The sequence below is a fragment of the Cydia pomonella genome, chromosome 1, assembly GCF_033807575.1.
Source record: "Cydia pomonella isolate Wapato2018A chromosome 1, ilCydPomo1, whole genome shotgun sequence".
NCBI classification, from domain to species: Eukaryota; Metazoa; Arthropoda; class Insecta; order Lepidoptera; family Tortricidae; genus Cydia; species Cydia pomonella.
Genome location: NC_084703.1, coordinates 24,610,792 through 24,636,221, shown reverse-complemented (window position 1 = coordinate 24,636,221; position 25,430 = coordinate 24,610,792). Strand labels below are relative to the sequence as shown.

At 36.3% G+C, this 25,430-nt stretch overlaps 2 protein-coding genes and 1 long non-coding RNA gene across 3 annotated transcripts in view; 1 reads left to right on the top strand and 2 right to left on the bottom strand.

The window, feature by feature from the left end:
- LOC133518621 (protocadherin beta-16) overlaps positions 1-7,875 on the bottom strand; it is a 104,747-nt gene extending 96,872 nt beyond the window's left edge. Inside the window, exons 1-2 of the mRNA XM_061852299.1 lie at positions 6,515-7,875; positions 3,722-5,433 (exon numbers count right to left, since the gene is read on the bottom strand). The gene's annotated coding sequence lies outside the window, so the exon portion shown is untranslated. The remainder of the gene's footprint in view (positions 1-3,721; positions 5,434-6,514) is intronic.
- A 637-nt stretch (positions 7,876-8,512) lies between these two features.
- The window catches only part of LOC133518482 (zinc finger protein 37 homolog), a 55,602-nt gene continuing 38,684 nt past the window's right edge, over positions 8,513-25,430 (top strand). Inside the window, exons 1-6 of the mRNA XM_061852196.1 lie at positions 8,513-9,323; positions 9,618-9,758; positions 10,461-10,699; positions 11,097-11,216; positions 12,075-12,175; positions 13,887-14,086. Of these exons, the coding sequence (XP_061708180.1) occupies positions 8,737-9,323; positions 9,618-9,758; positions 10,461-10,699; positions 11,097-11,216; positions 12,075-12,175; positions 13,887-14,086 (1,388 nt within the window). The 5' untranslated portion in view covers positions 8,513-8,736. The remainder of the gene's footprint in view (positions 9,324-9,617; positions 9,759-10,460; positions 10,700-11,096; positions 11,217-12,074; positions 12,176-13,886; positions 14,087-25,430) is intronic.
- The window catches only part of LOC133518554 (uncharacterized), a 298,712-nt gene continuing 297,089 nt past the window's right edge, over positions 23,808-25,430 (bottom strand). The window contains exon 2 of the long non-coding RNA XR_009799494.1: positions 23,808-25,403. This is a non-coding gene — a long non-coding RNA (uncharacterized LOC133518554). The remainder of the gene's footprint in view (positions 25,404-25,430) is intronic.

Sequence of the window (25,430 nt, the reverse complement as noted above, 5' to 3'; positions counted from 1 at the left end):
GTTCTATACTATCCTATTTCTATGGTACTACTCTACGAAACTCGCACGAATCGAGACGAGCTGCTCCGAAATCGGACAAATACATAAGCAGCTGTTTATAGTAATCTGTATGTATCATTGATGTACGTAATAGGGGTAGATGAGGTACCAGGCGGTCGATCGTGAGCCACAAAATATAGGTTCCGGGACCTATATTGAATTAGTCGTATGGGTGACGCTGAAGTGTCAACATTGTCATCAAATTCGATAAAATATTGCCAAAGAATGCCGTGTTGCGCCTTTTTCCAGTGCTTCAATAGCTCCAAGCACAAAAACAAAGCTCACGGTATCACTTTTCATTCGTAAGTACTATTATAACATTTGAAAACATATTTTTTCTAAATAAAATTAAAAATTTCCTTGTTATTGAGTGAGCGCGACAGCTAAATAATGCATTACCCATGTGAGAAACACGTTTATCCGAGTGTCAAGTAGGCATGCCCGCTTCATGCAGTGCATGCATGCCCGAGTCAGCAATTTTTTTTATAAATAATGCAACTTTTTAAATCATGTGCTCCTATTCCTTGAAACTATAGAATGTAACCGGTTTTTATTTTAATATACTTACGAATAACCGGTTGTTAACCAAAAATCCAGTTTTTCTGATAGTATTGTTAAAACAATATCTTGCATTAACTTGAAACCCAAATATCGGGAATAGTCCATCAAAAATTACTAAATAGTACTTGTACAACAATAGGAAAACTATGGACAACATTTTTAACGAGAGCTCGGATTTACAATTTTAATATGCGAGTTATAGTGTAGTTTTAAGATGTATTTATGTATGTTGAAAACTGTGTAAAAAATATTTAGAACAGATATTAGATCAATCAAATTTAACCTTTTATCATAAACAAAAGAAATAAATAATAATCATCTCTATTTGTCAAGTAAAATGTATGATGACTGGTCTGGCCTAGTGGGCAGTGACCCTGCCTATAAAGCCGATGGTCCCGTCCCGGGTTCAAAGTTCTAATGATGGAATCCATGAAGAATTGAGGGAACACTTAAAATCTTATAGGTACACATATAGTGATTTTTGTATTGTTTGTCTACAAATTAAGCATTTTCATTCAAAAACTGGCAATTAGTGTAGTGGAACTGCTGATGATAAACAGAACGAAACTCCCTAACTACGTATTTACCGTTTGAGTATTTGTATTAATTTGTCCTCTTTGTAGAGCAACTAAGGTGATGAAAATGAAAACGATGAAAATCAGAACGAATACTTTAAATTGAACATTCTAATGTAAGGGCACGCTGCCGTCTCAAATCGAGAAAAGTGGGACATTGCTAATTTCGCCTTCGATAGGGAATGATTTAAAAAAAATATAACTTCAAAATCAGTATTAACGTTAAAAAAATGAAAACTATAATGTTTAGAGAAAAAACTTTCACTTATTTCTATTTTAAAACGAGCTGCAGCTGTGGAAATGCCTAGCGATTGAATTGTGAAAATTAAAAATGATGCTCGGTTTCGTTTTTTTATGAAAAATTTTTTTCTCCATACATTATAATTTTCCTTTTTATACCGCCCTCTCCGCATATTTTTTTTAATTGTATAGATAAACTATCGGTTTTACATATAAAATACATACAGTTTTACATATTTTATTTAATGTGTTAGCGAAAAAAAAATTGTTTTCCATAAAATAAATAAAGTGCCTATTTATTTTAATTTCGTATATTTTTTATAAATATTTGTTTCCTGACGCTACCTAATAAAGACCGACGTTGAAGGCGCTTATTCCCATGACTTACAACTTGTCCAATATAAGTGAATCCGTATACGTATCGTAACTATGAATAAACAAGGTTCACACTTTTATATTGGTTATCTTGAGTCGTGCGCTCGGTGAACGATTGGAATATATAAATACCAGGAGTAACTACGAATTACCAGTGTTTACATTATCTCTTGTCAAGCGTACTTGTCTTTTCCGAAAAACCATCAGAAGTGAACAGAACCTCGAGATCCCTATCAACTGAGATCATATCGTTATACTGGTTTACTGGTGGTTGGTTATGGTGGTATTAATATCAAAGAAAAAGAAATACTGCATAAATAAAATAAATAAATAATTATAATTGCATAAGTTGATACAAAATGCTATGCAATAGCTTTACCGCGGCAGTCCCCGAGTGCCACACGTCTTTTTTTATTTCATCGACAAGTCATTGCGTCGAGGACTCGATTCTAGGTAATTTGAACCGAGGTCTTTTAATTGGTAGTTGACTTATTTCAATAAAATTCATGTAATGGCTTTTCATTTTGGGGTGTTTTAATTCATTTTTCTTACATGTAATTTGTAGCTTTTCTTGCCACAGTTCGTTTTCTTGGGGGTCGCAGTTCTAACATAACCTAACTCACTTCTGGCAGCAGTTCGTTTTCTTGGTTGTCGCAGTTCTAACCTAACCTAACCCACTTCTGGCAACAGTTCGTTTTCTTGGGGGTCGCAGTTCTAACCTAACCTAACTCACTTCTAGCAACGTCGAAGAAATGAATTGCAATGGTTTGTAGTTGTGCCAATTAAGATATGTAATTTGAAACAAATCAGCGATTAAGTAATATTCGTTAAATAGTATTTCTACGTAGTAAGATTTATTTAAATAAATAGTAGTTGAAATATAATAACGCCAAACAATATTACTAGTACTAAAGTTTAGATGAATCGTTGTCGATGAAATAATATTTGATGAAAAGGTTGTCGACAAAACAAGGGTACACCTGGGGCACTCCATACATGTAACTAATTGTCACAAAAAAATCAGAGACTACCAACGTGTTACACATCATTAAATGGGTCTTTATAAATAACGTTAATGTTTCTAAAAACTTTTTTGGATATATTGATTACTTTAGGAAAAAAACCCGTTTCTAAAGGCCGAAATAATGTTTATCCCTCTTTAACTTTCAAACCAAAGTTCAAAAAAATATGAAAAAATAACAGAGGACTAGCCATAATAGAGTACAAAAAAAAATAGTTTGAACATGATCGGTTGAGACACATGCAGTTAGTTAGAACATCGATAGAACTTAAGTCCCATATTTTTAAAATAAATACCTGCTTATGAAAAGCAATAAAATTGTTAACTACTCTTTGATGATTACCCTTTTTAACAGTGAACGAATTATAAGGGAGAAAGATATGAGTAGGTACATTTTATTTCTATATCAAATATCTTTCGCCCCCACCCTCTCTACATTTATGTAAACATGGAAGGTAAGGTGGGGTAAGACGAACATAGTTTATTTTGCTCGGGGCAAGACAAACAGTATGAGGATTCCATACAATGGGGTTGGCAACTGTCAAAGGTTTGCATAGATGACGCCATCATAGCTTGCCCCTGTCTCTAGTTTTGTTCTATGAGATTTGGCTTAAAGTACTGGAATCCAGGTCACAAAATTCAAAAAAAAAAACAAGAATTTGACACAATTCTAGGGATTGACAGGGCAAGCTATGATGGCGCCATCTGTTTAATACTTCGACCGGCCAACCCCATTATTTGTCTTGTCCCGGTGATAGTCATACCCCACCTTACCTTACTTATTATTATTTTTCTCCTTTACTGAAGCTTCACGACTCCCCGCGACCGAAACGTTGAGTTGAATATGGACAATCATTAATTCTAATATCAGACAAACTACCTACACATTAAGACTGCGCTTTGTACTCACCAGAACCAGTTATAAGGTTTTGCTCAGATATCCTGATTAATGCGTACTGCACACGTAGTCAAGTCGTAAGTTATCCCAAATTGTATCACAAGTACCACTCGGGTAGTTTTGCCAATTGGAAATAACGCAAATGTTCGTTCACAGAAAAAATCGTTAATCTCAATTCGAACGAACGGCGGGAAAGCGTCGCTGTTCGTATACGCGTTACGGGGGTACGGCAGCGGGCAACTCGGCGTGAGGCGAGACTGACCTCGGTTCGGTAGGCTTTGGTGCGAGTGGTGCGGTGGTGGCGAGAGGGCGAGCTTTGCGAGGGTGGGGTCGCCACGGGCCATTGTCCGAGCTGCAATTGCAACTACTCGCATTACTGTTACGGGATGTACGAAAGAAGGTAGCCAACGTGCAAATCGCTTACGCTCCGTAGCGATCGAATCGCAACTATCACACTAATACGGAAGAGTGTCGTTGTTGAAGCGATAGCGTTTGTCACCTTGGTAGACCGGCAGTACCATTGTCCATTATACTATCACAACATTATAAAAAAACCGGACAAGTGCGAGTCGGACTCGCCCACCGAGGGTTCCGTACTTTTTAGTATTTGTTGTTATAGCGGCAATAGAAATCATCTGTGAAAATTTCAACTGTCTAGCTATCACGGTTCTTGAAATACAGCCTGGTAACAGACGGACAGCGGAGTCTTAGTAATAGGGTCCCGTTTTACCCTTTGGGTGCGGAACCCTAAAAAACATCCCTATGACAAAAAATATATCAATGCCAAATTCCATTCAAATCGGTTCAGCTGTTTAAGCGTGTAGAGGTAACAGACAGACAGACCCACTTTCGCATTTATAATATTACTAGCTTTCGCACGATACTTCGTCTGTATGGAATTAGTAATTCTGGTTGCCCTGTATAAACTACTCTTTTCACCCCCTTAAGGAATGACTATTTGGTCAAAAATGCACAAACATTCTTTATTTTAACAAAAATTTAAATGATGAATGTCCTTTTTTAAATGATTAATTCCCTTTACAAACTTTCACTTCCTTTTTAACCCCCGACGCAAAAAGAGAGGGGTGTTATAAGTTTTTAACTCCCGACGCAAAAAGAGAGGGGTGTTTTGACGACCAGACTGGCCTAGTGGGTAATGACCCTGCCTATGAAGTATTATATATAGCCTATATAGTGATTTTTGTATTTTCTTTAACAAATCAAGCATATACATTTTAAAAAGTGACATTTGATGAAGTGGAACTGTTGATGATGATCAGAATGGTACTCTTCAACGACGCATAGTACACGTTTAGCGATTTGTCATCTTCGCTGTGTTTGTTAAGCAAATTAGATTTTAAAGGCAAATTTTTGTCAAGTTCGAGTTCTGACGATGGGGTCCATGAGGACTCGAGGGAACTCCTCAAATGTTAAAGGCATAAATATAGTGATCTTAGTGAACAGAACGGAAATCTTCAATGATGCATAGTTCACGTTTGGCAATTTGTTCTCTTTGCCAAGCAGTTAGGTTTTCAAGGCACATTTTTATATTTCTATCCTATTCAGTTTTTTTAATAATTATCTGGTGCTTTATTTCATGCATGGTGTGAAATAATTTATCTTAAATACAGTCGAATACCCTATTGCGGGTATCTTACCAGTCAACCATAGGGCAAATCTGAAATGTGTCAAGGTGGGTGCAGTGGCAAAAAAAAACATGTTACCTCCTTGAATTAATCGACATTCATGCCAATATCATTTCTTCCTATTCGCAATTCTACACAGTCTAAATTCCTCACAGTAAGTATTTAACCACATTCGCTATTGTGCACAGTCATTATTTGTGTACAGTAGCGATTCAGCCTTTTCGCAATTCTGCACAATCTGAATTCTACACAACGGCATTTCACCACAGTCGCTACTGTGCACAGTCATTATTTGTGCACATTAGCGATTCAGCCTTTTCGCAATTCTGCACAATCTGAATTCTACACAACGGCATTTCACCACAGTCGCTACTGTGCACAGTCATTATTTGTGCACATTAGCGATTCTCCCTGTTCGCAATCTCGCACAATCTTAATTCTACGCAATATCATGTGATAATAATATCATTATTTATTTATTAGGATAATGAAAAGACGACTAAAAGCTAAAAAATATAGTATATATTCTATTAATAGAACATTATTACAGAGGCCGGGATGAAAGGGGTTGCCGGCCGAATGCATATAGTTATGAGGCAGGCAACCTTTTTTCACGCCTAGGTATGTATAGTGCTTCTCTCAAACTAGCAATGAAATTAAAAACAACTATTAAATAAGAAATATTGTTTTCAATTATTTTTTTCATTTCTGAATGTCATGATGCTGTGTTCCTATATTTGTGAAATGAAAATTAAAAAATAGTACTTAGTCGGCCTAGGCCTTTAATTTAATTGCCGGCTTCTTGGATGTGCTCCGCCCGAAACGAAATGTTTGAAGCCTAAAATACCGAACAGAATGACAATATTTCATTGCATGCTTGAGAAAATGATATTGCGTAGAATTAAGATTGTGCGAGATTGCGAACAGGGAGAATCGCTAATGTGCACAAATAATGACTGTGCACAGTAGCGACTGTGGTGAAATGCCGTTGTGTAGAATTCAGATTGTGCAGAATTGCGAAAAGGCTGAATCGCTACTGTACACAAATAATGACTGTGCACAATAGCGAATGTGGTTAAATACTTACTGTGAGGAATTTAGACTGTGTAGAATTGCGAATAGGAAGAAATGATATTGGCATGAATGTCGATTAATTCACCTCCTTTTCTACATAATTAGGCAAATGCCGCTGTCTTTTTAATTTTATTGTATGAAAACTAAAATCAACAATAATCGTTCTTTCACCGGTTTTTCTTAAAAATTATATAGCCGCATTTTTCTACTGACTAACTGAGTGTACCAGAGTTATTATTTTACCCGAGCAAAGCCGGGGTTTCGTCTAGTATCTTAATGATGTCTTGTGAACAACTAATTCCATACCTACTATAATATACCGACAAGTTATCGATACAGTCATATGAACATTTTGTCAAGCCCTAGTGTAAAGTATCAGTTTAGGTTTTTACACAAACAAAATATTCTAAATTATTGACTAATATGATGAAATATTAACACACAATTAAAGAAAAACTTATAATGAACTGTTTATACTTGGCTTTTTACACTTTTTATGATTACTAGGTAACAACATTTTGAATAGAATAGGGACCGTGCTCGTTGGAGGGTCTGCCATCTTGTGGCCTGAATCGGAACCATAAACATGTACATTTACACGTCACGTGTGTTCTTGTGCATAGTAGGTTCTGCCATCTTGTGGGCTACATCGGAACAAAAACGCTCCCTATAGAACGGGACTCGTGTATTAAGTTTTATAAATACACGAGTCCCGTTCTATAGGGAGCGTGCATGAACTATAGGAGGCAGCACATGAGCCGTGAGATTTTTGGCGCGAGGCGTAAATGTGATGTTTTTTGTTCCGATGTAGCCCAGGGCCCTCCACACTCGTGCGCGAATCGAGGCGCGAAGCCGCGAACGCGAGTGTGGAGGGCCCTCGCGTCGATTTCGCAGATTGTTCACGCCTTCGCGCCTTATTCCCCGTTTTTTGTCGGTATTTGGCCCGCGTCAAAGGAGACGCGGAGCGCGAACTTGCAAGACTCCATACTCGCGATCGTTTCGCGCCGCGATTCGCTCACGAGTCGGTTAATCTGAACTGTCAGAATCTTCTATGGCGGCTACTTGGTTATATTGGGTGCGAACTTGATCAACCAAAAATTAATTTGACAGTTCCTAGTTTGAATCAGTGCCTTGCCGCAAACTAAATCCGATCAGGGGGCTTACCGCGAAAACCCAAATTCGCAAATTGCGGGGATCTTTCTCTTTTACTCTTAATAAGATGTAATTAGATAGACAGAGAAAAATGTCCGCAATTGATGAACTTCGATTTTCCCGGTAGGAGCCCAGCTGACGCTTCGGCGCCATCTTGACGCGAACCAGGAGGCCTACCGCGAAAATCGAAGTTCGCCAATTGCGGGCATTTTTCTCACTCACTCTAATTACGTCTTAGTGAGAGTAAAAGAGAAAGATCCCCGCAATTTGAGAAATTCGATTTTCCCGGTAGGTCCCCAGACTGTGAAATCGCTGTGAAGTTGTGCGAGTGTGGAGTCTAAACCCGTCGCGGTATGTTCGCTCAGATAGTCTTGAGGAGGCTTTAAGATTACCTGCGACTTTTCAAAAACTCACGCGGCTAAATGTTGATCATATATCTTTGATGTTGATGAGCCAATCTTCTCCGAGACCACGGGAATCACGGGATAACGCCGTCCTCCAAACGTGGAAAGTAAATGTATAACTTAACACGCGATTAAGTCCCGTTCTATAATCTAATAATGTGTAAAAATCGTGAAAGTTTAAATTAGTATTATGAATAAATATAGGTCTTCACATACGAGGTATATGCAAACCTTCTCATTATTGTATCCATGCCTTTAAATTGTATAAATCTGCATCTGTCTGTAGTTTGCATAATCAAATGTAGTTGTCTGGATTCAATTAATAGAAATTGCCTCCATCTTTACTATTGTTGACTACATTTCTAAGTTTCGCCCCCCCCCCCCCCCCACCCTTGACCTCGGCCCAAGATCACAATCCGGTACGCCCGTCTGTGGGAGCTTTAAAACAATTAAAACACATGCGATCTATCGAGTGGTCTATGGTCCCTTGAGAGAACCAAGTTGCCATCTAAAAATTAGACATTGAATAACTTGAACAATGACAACCCGACCGTCAAAATGTCACCGATTAATTTTCAACTTCGCTTGGTGGTTGTTTCTTGTTTTTTTTTTTATTATTTCTGACTGGGTGCAGTTACTGAGTTTAACATAGAAATATGACGGTTTTTTCTCGCTGCCAGTTCGGTTAGTCTGATAATTCGCCCGGAACTACGAATTTTTGCTTTGTTTCTTCGTATAGAAAGCAATTGCGATGGCAGAACTTGAATCTTTGAACCCCGACAGTCGTGTCGGAACCATTGGGTATAATAGTAAGGTTGATGTGGAATTGAATATTAAGAAGGAGGTTGAGATAAGGGTCAAACCCGAGCCACTCGAATGCGTGACGTGCTCGAGCCGGGGCCGCGACGGACTTGATATCTACAACAGTAATACGGCTTCCGGCATCTCGTTGTACGATTTCCTATACAAGTTCACACGCGTAGACCTCTCCGCAGCCGAAAATTGCCCCAAATATATGTGTAAGACTTGTTTTGAACTTATTAATGTCTTGGAAGCTGCAGAACTAGAATATCTAAAGCTTAAGCAAGCCTTTGAGGACATTCTTAGCAGAAATCCTTTATTTGAAACAACATCTCATCCTGTTGAACTTGGCGCAGTAAAGACGGAGGTTTTTGATGAAATCTATAACACAAGGGATAGAGATCTAGGGCCTGATTCTGAAGATGAACCACTTGCAGTCACTAAAAAGAAGAGACACCGAAAACCTGAAAAAACAAAAAAGAAGATTCCAAAAAATGCACCTAAAAGGAAGCCAAAGAATGCAGACAACATTGAAAGGTCTGTCACCATATTTTATTTTGAACATAACATGTAAATTTAACCTTGTAGGTCAAATCAGAGACTTAAAAATGTTTTTATTTATTTCTATACTATAGAAATAATAAATAAACAGATATTACAATTGTACTGACATTTTTATGTTAAGTTATGCTTGAAATGTTATGCCAGTGCCAATTTTAATAAAAGTTTTAATGAACGTACGTTTTATGAATGTAATTGATATATATCATGTTTTCTTTGTATTTAATTATGTGTGAATTATATCATATACATAAGTTTGTTTGCTTTTAGTTGGCAGTGCAATGTGTGCGGTAAGAAAGGAGATACTGGTGGTATTGTTGCGGAGGCAGCCCACAAGTTGACTATTCACAGCTTAGTTGCAGCCGCAGCCCCTAGCCTCGAAAATGTAAAGAGAGAAGATTCAACAGACGGGTATATCTTTTAAAATATAATTTTGTAGGGAATAAATTTGTAGTGTGATTTTCATAATACTTAACAAAGCAATATTAAATGTTCTGACTAACAAACTCTAGGTTGTTATGTAACTATTATGTACACATGTATTAGTTATGTACTTAATATTTTATGTGCAACAAGGTATAAATAAATTAATATATAAATATTTAATTCTGTGTTTCAAATGAGTGACATTTACTTACATTATTAGCTAATTTTGTATTTTTTCTTGTGAAAACTGGATGGCAGAGTACATGTTCTCATTGAACAAAAAATAGTATCAAAAACAAATATTTTGTTCAATGGGATTCAATTGTTAAAAAATGTCTTTTAGGATTGTTGTAAGGGAATCCATACAGCTAAGTGAAAGGAGTTAGGTTTCAATTTGTTAAGTATGGAAGTTGTTATTCAATAGGCAGGTTCACACAGAGCAAGCGAGCAAGCACGTATGTGCGAGGCAATTTCCACACACACAAACCGGCAAGTGTAGACGTGCCTCGGCCGGTTTGTGCTTGAGGAAATTGCCTCCCGCGTATGCTCATTCTGTGAGGACCCGGCTAATGAATGACAAGTTAAGGTTATGTTACATAAATGGTTCATGCTTAGAGTTCTAAGCATTTAACAAACTTTCTTTTTATATAGTAGTAACTATAGTAAACTATTGTACTAATTTTTCAGAACGCAAACTCCAGATTACAGTAATGGTTTTGATACTGCTAGTGACAGTTTGTTCAAAATTGAAATGGGTGATTTTGAGGATGATGAAGATGACAGCGACAACTATATTCCTGACGACATTAGCACAGCTGAGCTGCCTCGTAAAAGATCTCGAATACTGTCCTCAAAAAAAAGAAAACGACGCGAGGACAAAGTCATGCATCAGTGTGATCAGTGTGATCTGAAATATTCATCTATGGGTATGTGATTTTTAATTTTATGTTTTTAATAAATTAATAACATTATCTGTATTTTACCCTTTATGTTTTCCAACTTCAAAAAACCATAAGCCTAAAGCCTAAAATTTGTGTTTAGTTTTAAGGACTTTCATCACTTTCTTACTTTAGCACGGTGGGTCTAAGGAAATAGATGAGTTCTGATTATTTAGTCTGCTGTTGGTACTGTTAGTAGGTTGACACAATATTGTTTGTAGTGTAAGACCCATTACATATTGTATATTTTTGTGGCTTGCATGTAGCTCAAGAATCTAGAACCGGCAAAGAGAGCAAATCGATTTTAAATGCTCCTGGGACACAACACCATGAGGCTCCAGCCATCGCATAACATGTTCAATTTCATTTGTTTGTCTGTGTGCAGTGAGACTTCAGCAGCACAAACGAAAGCACGACGACTCGAAGCCACCATACATCTGCGAGGTTTGCGGTGCTCACTACAAGCACAAGCGCGCATGTGATATACATGTTGCTCTTCATAAAGGTAACTAAGTATTACTTTATTTATCCCCACAGCTTTTATCCCCATCCCAACGTATATTATTGTCTTAACCTTTTGAACGCCACGCCTATCGTACGCGGCGCGTAATCGTGAACCTTGTCGGTACGCATGAAGGTTGATATTGGGCTGTAGCCGAGCGCGTCATATGACGTCTTTGGCGGTCAAAAGGTTAAATATTTTTTTGTTCCTTTGTCTTCTATGTGCCAAGTTTTTATAGTTTTCATAGTTTAGTTTAATTCTTAAACATTGTAACTTGGGTGAGAACTGGGTAAGCGAGGAAAGCCTTATAATGAGAGTATTAGCCAGGTTCCAGGTCCAAGGAGAAAGATTTTAACAGTGTATTCCTGATACACTGTTGAAAACTTTCGGGTTCCTCATGAGCATGTTCTATAAGTAACAGTATTTTTTTTAATACAGTTGCTAATAAGTGGTACTTTCCGTAGTTGTTTAGCGTTCGCAAAAATGTGAACAGGCCGTAAGGCAAGTGTACACGCTCCTATGGGCCTTATCAGATAAAAAATAAATCTTTGATTATCTCCAAAATGTAGTTAAATAGAATACTTACCAGTTTCTTCGAGAAAGTATAGTTTAACCTTAAAAAATGCACCCTTGAAATAAAAAAAACACCGTGTGCATTTATAAGCAAGACAGACCTTTGCTGTCCCTCTGTAAGCTAGAAACTCCAATTGTGAGAAACCTCTAAAAGAACTCTCACTTACCCCAGGTTCGACGAAACAAAATCCTACTAAGACTTGAAAACTTCAACAAAAATAAATTACCCTTATAATGTTTGCTCATTTTAATAGGCAAATGAAATACCCTGGTTAAATTTGTTTTTAGGTATTAGCGACTGGAAATGTGAAGAATGTAATAAGCTCTTCCCATCCAAAGGTGCACTTCATAGACACAATAATATTCACACCGGGAAACCCAATTATCAGGTACGCCAATTCACAATATGTATACATAATAAAAATACAAATTAATAACAATGTTTTTACTTTTAAGCTGTCAACCCAGCAAATCCCTATGAACCTATAAAAGAACAGCAACGCATATGACACCAGCGGCTTTGGCATCCCCTTAACATCAGGATTTGTGTTTTACCACACGACAATATCAATTCATTACGACCCAGAAATAGATGTAAATACGATTACAACTGTACGTTTCCATCGCATGCGTGTTTTTTGTACGAGACGTGTGGCAGATTTGTTTTTAAACCTTGAGACAAATAAATTATTAGGAGTTTTACCTTGTTCAAATCTCGTGCCCATACCTATACTAACTATTGTTAGATTATAATTGACAACATTTCATTTTTATAAAACTATATTTTTTACATATGATTTGGAAGTATTTTGCTTCCTGAACACTGCAATATATTAATATAAATTTAATATGGCTTATTACAAAAAATACAAAAGAATTAAAAAAAAACCGGCCAGGTGCGAGATGGACTCGCACAGGAAGGGCTCCGTACCATTATCTATAAAAACGGTCACCCATCCAAGTACTGACCCCGCCCGACGTTGCTTAACTTCGGTGATTGGATGAGAACCTCGAGATTGGAAATAAATATTTATTTTATGCTGTTTTTAGTATTTGTTGTTATAGCGGCAACAGAAATACAGTAGAAATTTCAACTGGCTAACTATCACGGTTCATGAGATACAGCTTGGTGACAGACGGACGGACGGACGGACAGCGGAGTCTCAGTAACAGGGTCCCGTTTCACCCTTTGGGTACGGAACCCTAAAAATGTTGTGATTTTACCAATTCTACGACCACAATCATCACGAAAAAAAATGATCTGTCATAATATTCGATTTGACATTGTCAATTAAATACGACGTTTTCAAAACAAAGAGGAATTTATTTACAATTAAGTTATTATCTACTAATCGTTTTTAAAATGGACAAAGCCCTATGGATCCATGAGGTATATACTCCTCCAAAGTATACCAAATACTGTTTCGTCCCTTACCTACTGCAAAAATTATTCGTGGAAGATAACATTAATTATATGAAGTACATTCGTTAGTGATTAGTGTTTATCCGTCGATCCGTCGTATCCGTATTATGAAAGCCTGGTGTCGTATTCATCAGTATCCGTTATTTTATTACCAAATCGTCGTGAAAATCTGATATTTTATCAAAATTGTTTTCAAAAAACAACGGACCAGTTTAAAGCATTGACATCGATATCGAGATAAACCCTAGCTTCTAGCGTAGAACTGGAGTTACGCCATTATAGAATAAGTACACATTAAATAAATTAGATACAAAGCCTAGTGAAAATATTATACTATTAGCGTATTCCTCGTTTCAATTAAAATGTAGAGAAGCAATAAAATTATAGGGTCAGAAGTATAAAATGTGGTCGATTTGCTATAAGTCTATTGCGCCTATTTACTTGTGTCGCAATATTGACGATAAATACTATACTTGTGGTGGGTGGTTTGAATTTGTGATGTCTACCTCCAACTATCTTAAAGACTTTCATTAGGTACTTACACAAATATTCTCACGTGTCCGTTTAGACAATTTGCTGGGATATTAGTCATCCGCGAACAAGATTAGTGTAACCTGTGTCGAAACACTTGAAACGCGATATTTCGTAACTAATGCCGTGAGTTTATCACGTTTCAGTGCGACCTGTGCGGCAAGTCTTTCATCCACACGTCGTCTTTCAAGATGCACAAGCTCTCGCACTCAGGGGTGAAGCCGCACGCGTGCGACGTGTGCGGGCTGGCGCTCATGACGCGCTCGCACCTCAAGCGGCACAAGCGCGTGCACAGCGGCGAGAAGCGCCACGAGTGCCCTATCTGCGGGAAACGCTTCTCTGAGAGGTAACCAGCCCTTTTTTATTTCACTATCAAACACATAGCTTTCAGGATCCCCTAAAGGTAGCAAGCACGTCTTTGACCGTATTGTCCAAAAAACTTATAACCCACAGTGATATTATTAAAACAAAACAACTTAAAATAGCCGGTCATTTAGTCCAAACGCGGCTCCGTTTCATTACGGAGTTTTAGACTATTTTATGGTTTATTTGAGTGGCTGAAAAATAATTTATCTAAGATATAAAAAACAGTCATATCTATGTAGTGTTAAACAGTCACGCACTAAGCAGATGCTTATAGTTTGAATTTTTAACTCAAAGAAATATATAGGTATTTGGAGAATATGAGATGGGGAATACAAGACTTGTACCGAAAAGTTTTCTTACAGAGTAAGTATATTAATTAAGCTCTGACGATCAGTTTTATTTTAGTTATGTCATGTATCATGCCTTTTTACAACGAATATATACATTTTATGATTTGAGGTCTTTACGACTAACCAAGTGGTTTTTTTCTTCAAGCCATCCATTAAGTTTTGCACAGTGGTTTCGGTGAATTTTGTTTTTTCCATTTCTCTTTGAAATCTTACTCTGATGTTGCTGGAGCTCAGTTTTTACGCAGCTCTGCTTTTACTAATGCCCAATATCACTCAATGGGTCGTAGCTGAAGACAGTTTGGCGGTTCATAATATCTTTCATCACACATTGTACGTTGTTTGAAGTTCGACAGTCTTGTGTGACTCGGGCATAATGTACTTACGTCTGTAGTCACTTTAAATAAATCATCATAAATGACCCTGTGCATTTTCCAAATATTGCTTGTCAGATCAAATATTTTTCCCATCAAAATATATTTATTATGTTCACTTATATTCTTCTTTTTTCGGTTGTGAAGAATTGATTACCTAGCAAAGTCGTAAAATCTTTCCCGTACTTTCATCGTCCACGTACGTTTCGTTCAAATTGCAGAGATGTTTTTAAAGTCGTCGCGACCTTTTAACGAACTACATATTATATTACTTTTTCTAGTCCCGTACTTTTATTTGTCATATAAAGGGTCGTGCACACATCTTTAAAACTCTACCTTATAGTTGTCCAGACAAGTTTTTAGTATATTTCCCAAAAACGCATTTGTGCATACACGCAGTATCTTTTTGGCACTTTTTGATACTTCGTGTAATGACCACTTAAAAAATATTGTATGAAATACATAGTTGCCAACCTTATTTTAAATGTCATCTCTGACAAATAAGTGAACCATAGACAAGATTTTTAATTTCAGTCATTCATGTTCCCGCCCGTACCCTCCATTCTTTGCTACTTCTTGAATGTGGTTATTGTGGTTGTCGAATAAAAACTTCACTTTTGTGTTAAAAACAGTGTCTTTCAAGTTAAAATCGATGAAGACGAAAACGAACTTAGTGTCTACGCCTGAAGAAATATCAGTGATGGCCCAAGAAGTCACTAAAAATTTGCTGCCTTCAAAATCGCGATAGATGATATGATAAATATTTGTTAAATGTACAGTTTTATTTCAAAGCGCTTGGTCGTAGAAAAAGTAATGTATGCAATGTTGTTTAACTGAGTCAAAAAAATACTCGTGGCGTCTTTATTAACAATTTTCGGTTTCGCCTCAAATTGTTACTCATTCGCCTTTTTTGACTTCTCTTAAACAACGGTTGCATAAAATACTATTATGGACTGTTTTGGACTTTAGTTTTTTTATAAGTTTTTTAATTGTGACACACTTTTTTTCTTAGGACCATATTTGTACAACTTTATAGTTTTTAGGGTTCCGTAGCCAAATGGCAAAAAACGGAACCCTTATAGAATCGTCATGTCCATCTGTCTGTCCGATTATGTCACCGCCATTTTTTTCCGAAACTATAAGAGCTATTACTATTCAAACTTGGTAAGTAGATGTATTCTATGAACCGCATTAGGATTTTTACACAAAAATAGAAAAAAAAACAATAAATTTTGGGGGTTCCCCATACTTAGAACTGAAACTCAAAAAAAATTTTTTCATCAAACCCATACGTGTGGGGTATCTATGGATAGGTCTTTAAAAATGATATGGAGGTTTCTAATATCATTTTATTCTAAACTGAATAGTTTGCGCGAGAGACACTTCCAAAGTGGTAAAATGTGCCCCCCCCCCCTGTAACTTTTAAAATAACAGAATGAAAAATCTAAAAAAAAATATATGATATACATTACCTTGCAAACTTCCACCGAAAATTGGTTTGAACGAGATCTAGTAAGTAGTTTTTTTTTAAATAGGTACGTCATAAAATTAAAAAAAAAAATGTTTACTAACCAGTATGTTACCGGTATGAACCGGTTTTGAACCTTAACGCCATTACATAGAATCGAAAAGTGACAAACCTTCAAATTCCGTGACTGTACTATTAGACACCTTATCAAACAAAACGTACCAATAGTCGAGGTGTTCCATCCGGGTCTTCATAAAATATTATCGTCAACTAGTCAACCGTTAGAAAATTTATAACTTCAAATGAATTATGGAGGAGCCTGGGCATCCTGATACAGGATCATTCACCTAAAAGGAAGGAACCACTTATGCCAATTTGTAAACCTTTACTTGATTAGGAAATAAATAATTTTTCATTTTCAATTTTCAAATGCTTGACTTGTTAACGAAAATACTAACATAGCTGTAATGTGATGGACAAAATGAAACAGGAATATAGTTTTTTATACTGTCAACAGCAGAAGTTGCTAAGCGGCCAAGGTATTTAAAAATGAACTCAACACAGCTTTATTCGTATGAAAATAACACCTCACTACTGCTACTTCTGCTGTCGACTGTACATTACTACATTCAGAATCCCACTATATATTCATATTCATGCACATTAACTTGTAGCACATTTCATCGCATTTTCATATAGATAATAAAGTGCCAAGTAACAATAAACATTATTTGCTCTGGGAATATTGTTTAACTGTTATAACTAAATACGAATTAAATTGATTTAAGATTTTGTGTGGTTTCGTATTGCTTCAATCACTGCTCCTCATTTTCGAGGCGCGTTTTCAACTAGTGATAGTAGTGATGTAACATGTAAGATATTTAGGTCGGTTTGGTCTGAAGTCAGGGCACTGTAGTAGTCAATTAAATTTTACTTATTTGTTTTGTTAATTTTGATGCATTTGTGTTGTATGCTTCGGGCATTATCTTGCTGAAAATCTTAAGCTATCGGCTCCCCAAGGAATTTTTTGTCTGAATACTTCGAATTTGCTTTTATCAGTCGACAATATTGATTTTCAAAACTACAAGGGCCACCCTATTCAAGGCAAATAATGCATTTCCGCAAATAAACTGACCTTGTCCTACGTTGTTTTAGCAGCTCAAGGTGACATTTTTATGTATATGTTATTTCCACTAATCGCCACAGTGTCTTGCCTTTTACGTTTTTTTTTTCAAATATTCTTCACAATTTTCCGAAAGGATTGCTAATATTGGTAGACTTCTGTTGTTCCAACATCTTAAGAGATAAAATAATACATAAAAATGCCTAATAATTATCAAGAAAGTTTTTTTTGGAAATTCAGTTAACAGTTTCTTTTAAGTTGAAATAATATATTAAAATGACTAATGGCGTTATTTATAAACGTTTCTCATATCTAACAAAGCGTTGATAATCGTTTATCGCTATTCGTCATTTTGGCATTTCTGTTTATTAGAAAGAGACAGAGTAAGAGTTTGCTAAGTTTTATGAATATGAATAAGGGGGTAAGAATTGTCAAAGGTGACAGATACATTATGACTCGTTGTTTTAAATTCAGTCGGTATACTTCGTTGTGTAGGTGTAATTCATGAATTATTTGTATATCAAAGCATTGGTATGTCAATATTTAAAAATTAAATGTTAATGAAATGTAATGGATTTTCTTTGTTATGAGTAACTAAGGGGCCATCAGAAAATATAGACAAATAAAGATAATATATTATAAAATATTGTCTAAAATCAAAAGCTTGAACATAAGACTGCGATATATGGTCCAACTCCGTGGCATCAGGGTTCCGGCTGCGGAATTGTCAGATCTTTACACCTTTTGGTCAAAACTCTTCCTTGATGAAGTTGGAGTCTCACCAAAAGAGGAAGAGAGAATACTATACTAGCAGATTATTAAATGTGCTACACGTTTGTATAAAGTTAACACGTGGTGGTTTTCATAAAAGTTGGTAGTTTTATAAGAAAATTTGTTTATTGTGTAAGAATTTGATTCATTTTGTTCGTCACTGTAACTGCTGTGTAGGCCCAGGACAGCTTCTTCCACAATTCTATTTCGTCACCTTTTTATAAGCTTTAACTTGCCCTGTTAAGCTAAAATTTTGCATACATATACACCGTGTTTTTTTTGATTTGCGTTAATTTCGAGGGTGCATTCCTGAGCTGAAATTAAGTAAGTTTCTCAAAGACACCGATATTCTAATTAACTCCATTTCGGAGATAATCAATCATTAATTTTTATCTTATATGGCCCTTACGAGCGTGTATACTTGCCTTAGGGCCTGTTTACTTATTGATTAGTGTTTAGTGCGAGTTCATACATTTGCTACTAAACGTAAGTACTATCTCGGACGATCGACGTTCGAAATGACATTGATATGTCACAGTTTTCAATTGTTTGGTTGAGTTAAATGTAATGCCCGTGTTACAACAACGCTATATGCATCATTTAGTTACTTTTTATAAAAATAAAAATAGTAAAAAAAAACAAAAAAAAAATTATTTTCTTTGAAAATTAACTATGCCATTTAGTTTCCTTAAACGTACTTACCGATACCCCGAAGTTAACGAAATTCAATAAAAACACGGTGTATATGTCGGGTGACAATGCAGTATTAGGGTGGCCATTGGAACTCTGTGATGAAACCTCGCAACCTAATTATAGTATTTGTTGCCCGTGGTAAGAAAAGTACTGTCAGCGACAAAAACTTATACCAATAGTATAATTTTGCAAAAATTAAATTGGCCAAATTTTCGACATACAATTTTTAAATCGTCACCTTCCTAACTTGTCCACATTCTTATATCGTTAGTTTATTATCTTGTCCATATTCCTATATGGTTCATAAATTTTGTTAACTCGTCACCATTCGTATGTCTTCTATGTACCTATGGTAAAGTGCTAAGGCGATAGGACAATTTAAGAAGGTGACGAAATATAACTGTGGACAAAATCGCCCCAGCCGGTGTGTGGTGTATTTTACACTGAAAGACTTATTATGAATCCTATCCTTTCAGTTAATGATTTTCAACACAGGTTAACACATTCACTGCCAGCGACTCGCTAGGGGGGTTCTCTGTTCGTTGGCGGTTACCCTACATACAAAAAGGCTTTCTCGTGTTATCGGCTACGCTCGTAGCGCATAGCTCGCGCTGGCTCTGAATGTGTTAAGAAAAACGGAGGTCTAATGATTTATTGGGACCGAGCAAACTCAGTACATCGGTGTTTTATATTTTTTGGATCTGTTAAATGACATGCTTGCATTCGGCCCTGTAATAGAGATGTATGCATATGCATTTTTATTGATAGATCGATTAGACAAAGCTGATAGCAATACTCATACCTGTGAAGCTTAGTGTGGTGAGGTGAGCACGAGTACTGCCCTGCTAAGATAATTAGTGGTATCTCAAATCAAAATTGAATGCAAACATATACAGGGTTGTGCAGATTAAGTGTCCTAGTTTAAAATATCCATAAAATTGAAAGAAAACTTCAAATCTGAATATTAAACTTGTTTTTATTTTAAGCATACTCTATATTTACAAAATTAACACATTAGCTCAAATCGCTCTCCTTTAACCTGTATAACTACGCATTCTACCATAGAATGAATTGCACGTGGCACGCATTACCTCATCTGGTATATCGTTCCATATCTTGACCAACCGATGCTTGAATGAATTTAAACTCTCTGCTCCCAATCCTGCTGAGCATGTATCCCCAAATAGAAAAGTCCAATGGATTCAAGTCTGGTGAAGATGCTATTCTTGCCACTGTATAAAATCTGTCAAATTTGTACGACACCCGTCTTGTGTACGTTTAGCTTTGTGAGATGGGGCACTGTCTTATTGAAAACAATAATAGTCATCCCCAAACAAGTTTCGAATATTTTCTAGCAGATGACCCTGCAACACGTTCTGAATATTATAATCTTGGTTAAATTGTACTCCCCGGTCAATAAACAGCAGTGGTAGTTTGCCCCTAGGTGATATGGCACTTTGAAACCGCTGTACGGCTAATTTTTCTACTGGAATATCTCTCAATGAAGCACCGTGAACACGATCATTTTGTTGATTGTGGCTATCTTGCAATTGAAACATCTTTTCGTCTGAAAAAATAGTTTCATTACCCTCATGTCAAGCTAGCAAGTCTCTGCATTTTTTCATTCTAGCTTTATCTGGACTTCTTATAATTCATGTTTTTTTTTTGTTTTTATAGGCCTTCCATCCAAGATCATGTCGTAATACATATACGACTCATTGATCGTTGGAATATTTTCATATCTTTATCGAGTGTACCTGCACTTTGGGCTGGATTTTGCCGAATACGCTTACGAACGCTTTTAATTATATTTTTGACACGAACAGATGGTTTTCGACTAGGTTTGGGCCTGATTCTTGAAGATCCCGTTTTTTTATCGCTAATGGTCCGAGATAAGAACCTTACATTAATATCTGTTTTAGCTTTTTAATTATTTTGCACGGTCGGAATTATATATTGCTTGTATAAATTTACAACGAGCTGTCGTTTCGCGTCCATGTTGAAAACAATATAAAAACAATAGATATCAAGCTGACGTCTAGAAATCATAAAGACGCATAAATTCTCGATTAATAAAAAATAATATAGTTAAAAAAGTTCTGCTATATTTAAGTAAAATGACAGTACAATACTTAATCTGCTCAACCCCGTACGTACCTAAAATTCTCTATCTTGTAATTGCATGTTGAAAGTCATTTGTTGTTGAGATGCCCGTATTCGGCTTATGATGACAGCACATTGATATTTATCTAAGTAGTGCGAGGTTCACTCGGCCACCTAACCCGAAGCAAACTGTGGCTTTCGCGGCAATTTCTAGTGGCGGCGAAAGTTGTGAAACTTGTGAAATAGGGCGAAGTGTGTTGACGGCGTCACCCGAGAGCTGGACGCTGACGCCGATGTTTGTGTAACCAATGTATGGCGGTCGGCGTCAGCGTCGAGCGTGCGTTTCGTGGCCGACGCGTTAGAAACATGCGGTTTGTGCATGCTTCGTCGTCTAAGGTTTTATGCAATTAAATCAACACATAAAATAAAAATCAATAGATATTTAAAACACCAATCCGACTCCGAGTAGGTAAAGATGCTAGTTTTTTTTTTTTTTTTTTAAACTGATCGGCGATTGGCTCTAGTCACACCTGATGAAAAGTGAAGACAGGGCCTGAGATGGAGCTCACCGGTTCAGTAGTAGCCTATTCACTCTTACTTTAAAGAGACCGAGGTCATATTTATCAGGGAATACAGATGGCGGAACCGCATTCCATTCCTTAGCCTGGTACGGACACCAGAAAAGAGGAGGCAAACCGTTTCGTGCGAACAAATGGAACGTCTACCACGGTGCACTGGTGAATGGTCGTGCAGTTACAGTGCGCACTCCCCGAAATATATCCGATAGAACACCGATAGGCTAGCAACTCGACGGCGATGCTCAAGGCTCTGTAACTAGTATGTGACTATAACAAAAAAGGTAGAAAATGTAATGTATAAAACCCATTTTGTCTAACACACACTAAAGATTATTGCATTGTACAGTCGCCATCAGATATATCAGAGCGGCCGGGGTGCACTTTAGCGCCTTCACAATAGATGCGTGTTGAGATATTTGTGAGCAACTTGGCCGCACCGATACATCTGATAGCGACTGTACTACGGGCACCGGTGTAGATATTCAGCGGTGATCCACGAATTAAGAACACAACCTTAGTATTAATACATACAATTTTTATAAAATTGCTACGTTTTACCTTCACATTGAAACTGTTATTTATATTTGTTAACTTTAACGAGTATTTAATCTGAGTATGATGAAGTTGAAGTTGATTGAAATAAGTTTTAACCGCAAAAAGTTTAACATTATGATTAAAATGTAAGGTACATGTTTGCATTGCGTACGAGTGGTTCGAAAGCTATCTCGAAAATCGCAAGCAGTGTCGAAAACCAAAATCATCCCATAACAAAGACCTACACATCTTCTTACAAACTAAATAAAAACGGCGTCCCGCAAGGAAGCATTCTTGGTCCGCTTCTATTCCTGTTGTATATCAATGATTTACCCAATGTTACCAATGATAAGTTCGTATTGTTTGCTGATGATACGACAATAATCATTGAGGCCGAACATATGGTCTCTTTAAAAGATAAAATTAAAATGTCATTAACTGAGATACATAAATGGTTGTCAAATAATTGTCTTAAGGTTAACGTAAGCAAGACTAAAATTCTACAATTTAGAACGTACAGAACTAATTCAACCCCACTAAATATAATTTTTAAAAATGACAAGATTGTGGAAGCAGATACAACCACTTTCTTAGGTACAAGAATGGACATTTATTTAAATTGGAAATCTCACATTAGTTATGTATGCGATAAGGTAGATCGTTTCGTATTTGCCCTAAGACGACTGAGACAAATTATTTCCCAAAAAGCAGCCATTACTGCCTATTATGGATACGTACAATCCGTTCTAAGCTACGGACTCATTATATGGGGCAACTCAGTTGATATTTATGATATTTTTAAGGTGCAGAAAAAATGCATTAGAGCCATTTGCGGGGTGCCCTACCGGGAAAGCTGCAAACCACTATTTCGCTCGCTAAAGATATTGCCCCTGGCATGTATGTATATAAAAGAAATTTGTTTATTTGTAAGACATAATCCACTACTGTTTAGATTGCAGTCAGAGATCTCACAGCGGCCCACTAGATACAAATACAAACATTACTCTCCATTATTTCGTTTAGATTTATGTAAGAGAAATGTGTTTTATATGTGCATAGTAATATATAATAAGTTACCGACTCGGTTTAAGGAAATGCCCTTGTCAAAATATAAAAGAAAACTAACTGAATGGCTCCAGGAGGAATGTTTCTATAATATACATGAATTTTTAAACTGTAATGAAAACTGAGATATATTTATTTTGAATTTTGTGTGATATTCGTATTTTTTTTTCTTTTTGTATTTTCCTGATATAATCTTTTATTTTATTTTCTGAATTTTTATTGTTGAAATGACCGATTGAATTTTGTATATTTTATTAATGTTTCTTAATTTTAAGTTATATAAATTTCCTGTTGTATATATTTCTACGCCAGTGATGGCAGAATATGCTGTTCTATACCAAAAAACAACGACACCAGGATTGTATATACCATATTCTATGAAATAAATAATTATGAATTAAATTTTAAATTGAGATACCGCTTTTTGGTGCCCTGCCACTAGGGATTGCAATCCGGTCCGGCGGATCCGGTAATCCGGCCGGATCCGGCACTTTTCAGGAGCTACCGGATCCGGTAAAAATCACCGGATCCGGACCGGATCCGGTATAATAAAAAAACGCCTAAATACAGCACGCGCTGTGCGTTTCAGATGAGGAAAAGGCAACGGATACGAGGTATGAAGTTGAACAGAACAAAAAACGAATGAAAAAGTTTAAATTTAGTAAGATAAAAATATATTTATTATGACGATGACTGGGAACAGAAGAGGATTTCTTCTTCTTTCATGTTGGTGGCACGATATGACGATTACATAAATACTGTAATAAAAGGAAAAATGAAAGGATGGAGATGCCATAGAAGGCATTTGTAATTTATGCATTTGTTAGATGCTTTATGTCGTATCATAATGTTGTGATAGGAGATTAACCGACTACAGTTGGGCTCATCAATATGTGTGAATGAAGAATATCTTGTTTCTCCACAATAAATAGGCAATACAATATTTTAGAATTCGAAAAGTAAGCAATATCTGTACCCCTAGTGTAAATTTATTCGATAGCGAAACGTGACGTACGCGTTTGCGTTAAGTCTCATTTTGTATGGGATTTAGAAATAGCCTACTTTAGTTTTCTCCGATATATGTATATATATGATAAAATATAGATTCTTTTCTATTCAAATTTAAGAGAGAATCTTTTGTCTTTACAATTACATCCAATCTAATGGAATTTCCTTCAACTGGTACATGCTACTCTACGTCTAGCCAATTCTTTATTTGATCTATGTAACTTTTCTTAGGGAGTCCCTTTCCGCGATGGTTTTCAATCATACATTCTATTATTTTTCGCATGAGATCGTCGTGTCGTGTGTTGTTCCTTATAATTTGACCAATATACTTTTCAATAAATTAAAAAAAGTACAATTTTTTAAGTCATACAGTCTACTACTTTTTCGGATAAATAAATTAGAGCAAGATAATACTAGAGCGCATTTAATATCATAATTGGTTAAAAGTAAAATATCTTCAATAAAAGTAATAAATAATAGTAAGCGTAGGAGTTTAAAATAGAGTTCCGGTTACTCTGGTTATAATATTAGCGGAAAATCGTTGAGCATTAGACTTTTTGTTTGCCGCGATATCTATTGTCGAGTAGCAGTACTGAGAGTTCCGCTACTCGATGCTAGATGTCGATTACGAAAATAATAAGCGTTTTGGTACCAAAACTGATGTATGGAGTGAGCACTCTATGTACTTCTTATTTCTCTATGCTAGAATGGATGTCAACGTTAGTTTGTGAGGAAAGAGAAGAGTCGTGGAATGTATGGGCCCCAATACATCCCACGACTCTTCTCTTTCCGAACAGACTCTACAAAGAATTCAATCAAAGAACAGTTACGAAAACTTGTCCTTTCAAGGAGCTCCAATTCCCACCCCACATCCCATGAATCCCATCATGCTTTGGAAACTAATGAAATTTATAGTTGTAAACGAAAATTTGAGCACTTTAGAATGGTTAAATATAATAAATTACCGATTTAAAATTTTGTTTTTAAAATGATATTGACATTGTGACACTTTTTAATACCAAGTTCTATTTTATTATTATGAAGTTATTTATTAACTTCAAATTATAGATTTAGGAATACGTATTACGCAAAAAACTAGAAAAATATGTCATTTAATTAACTTTTATATCCCTATACCAAACCGGATCCGGTCCGGCCGGATCCGGCCGGATTACGGCCAAAATCCGGCCGGATCCGGCCGGATTGAAAATCAATCCGGTTTGCAATCCCTACCTGCCACGGCTGAGGAATAGACGTCAA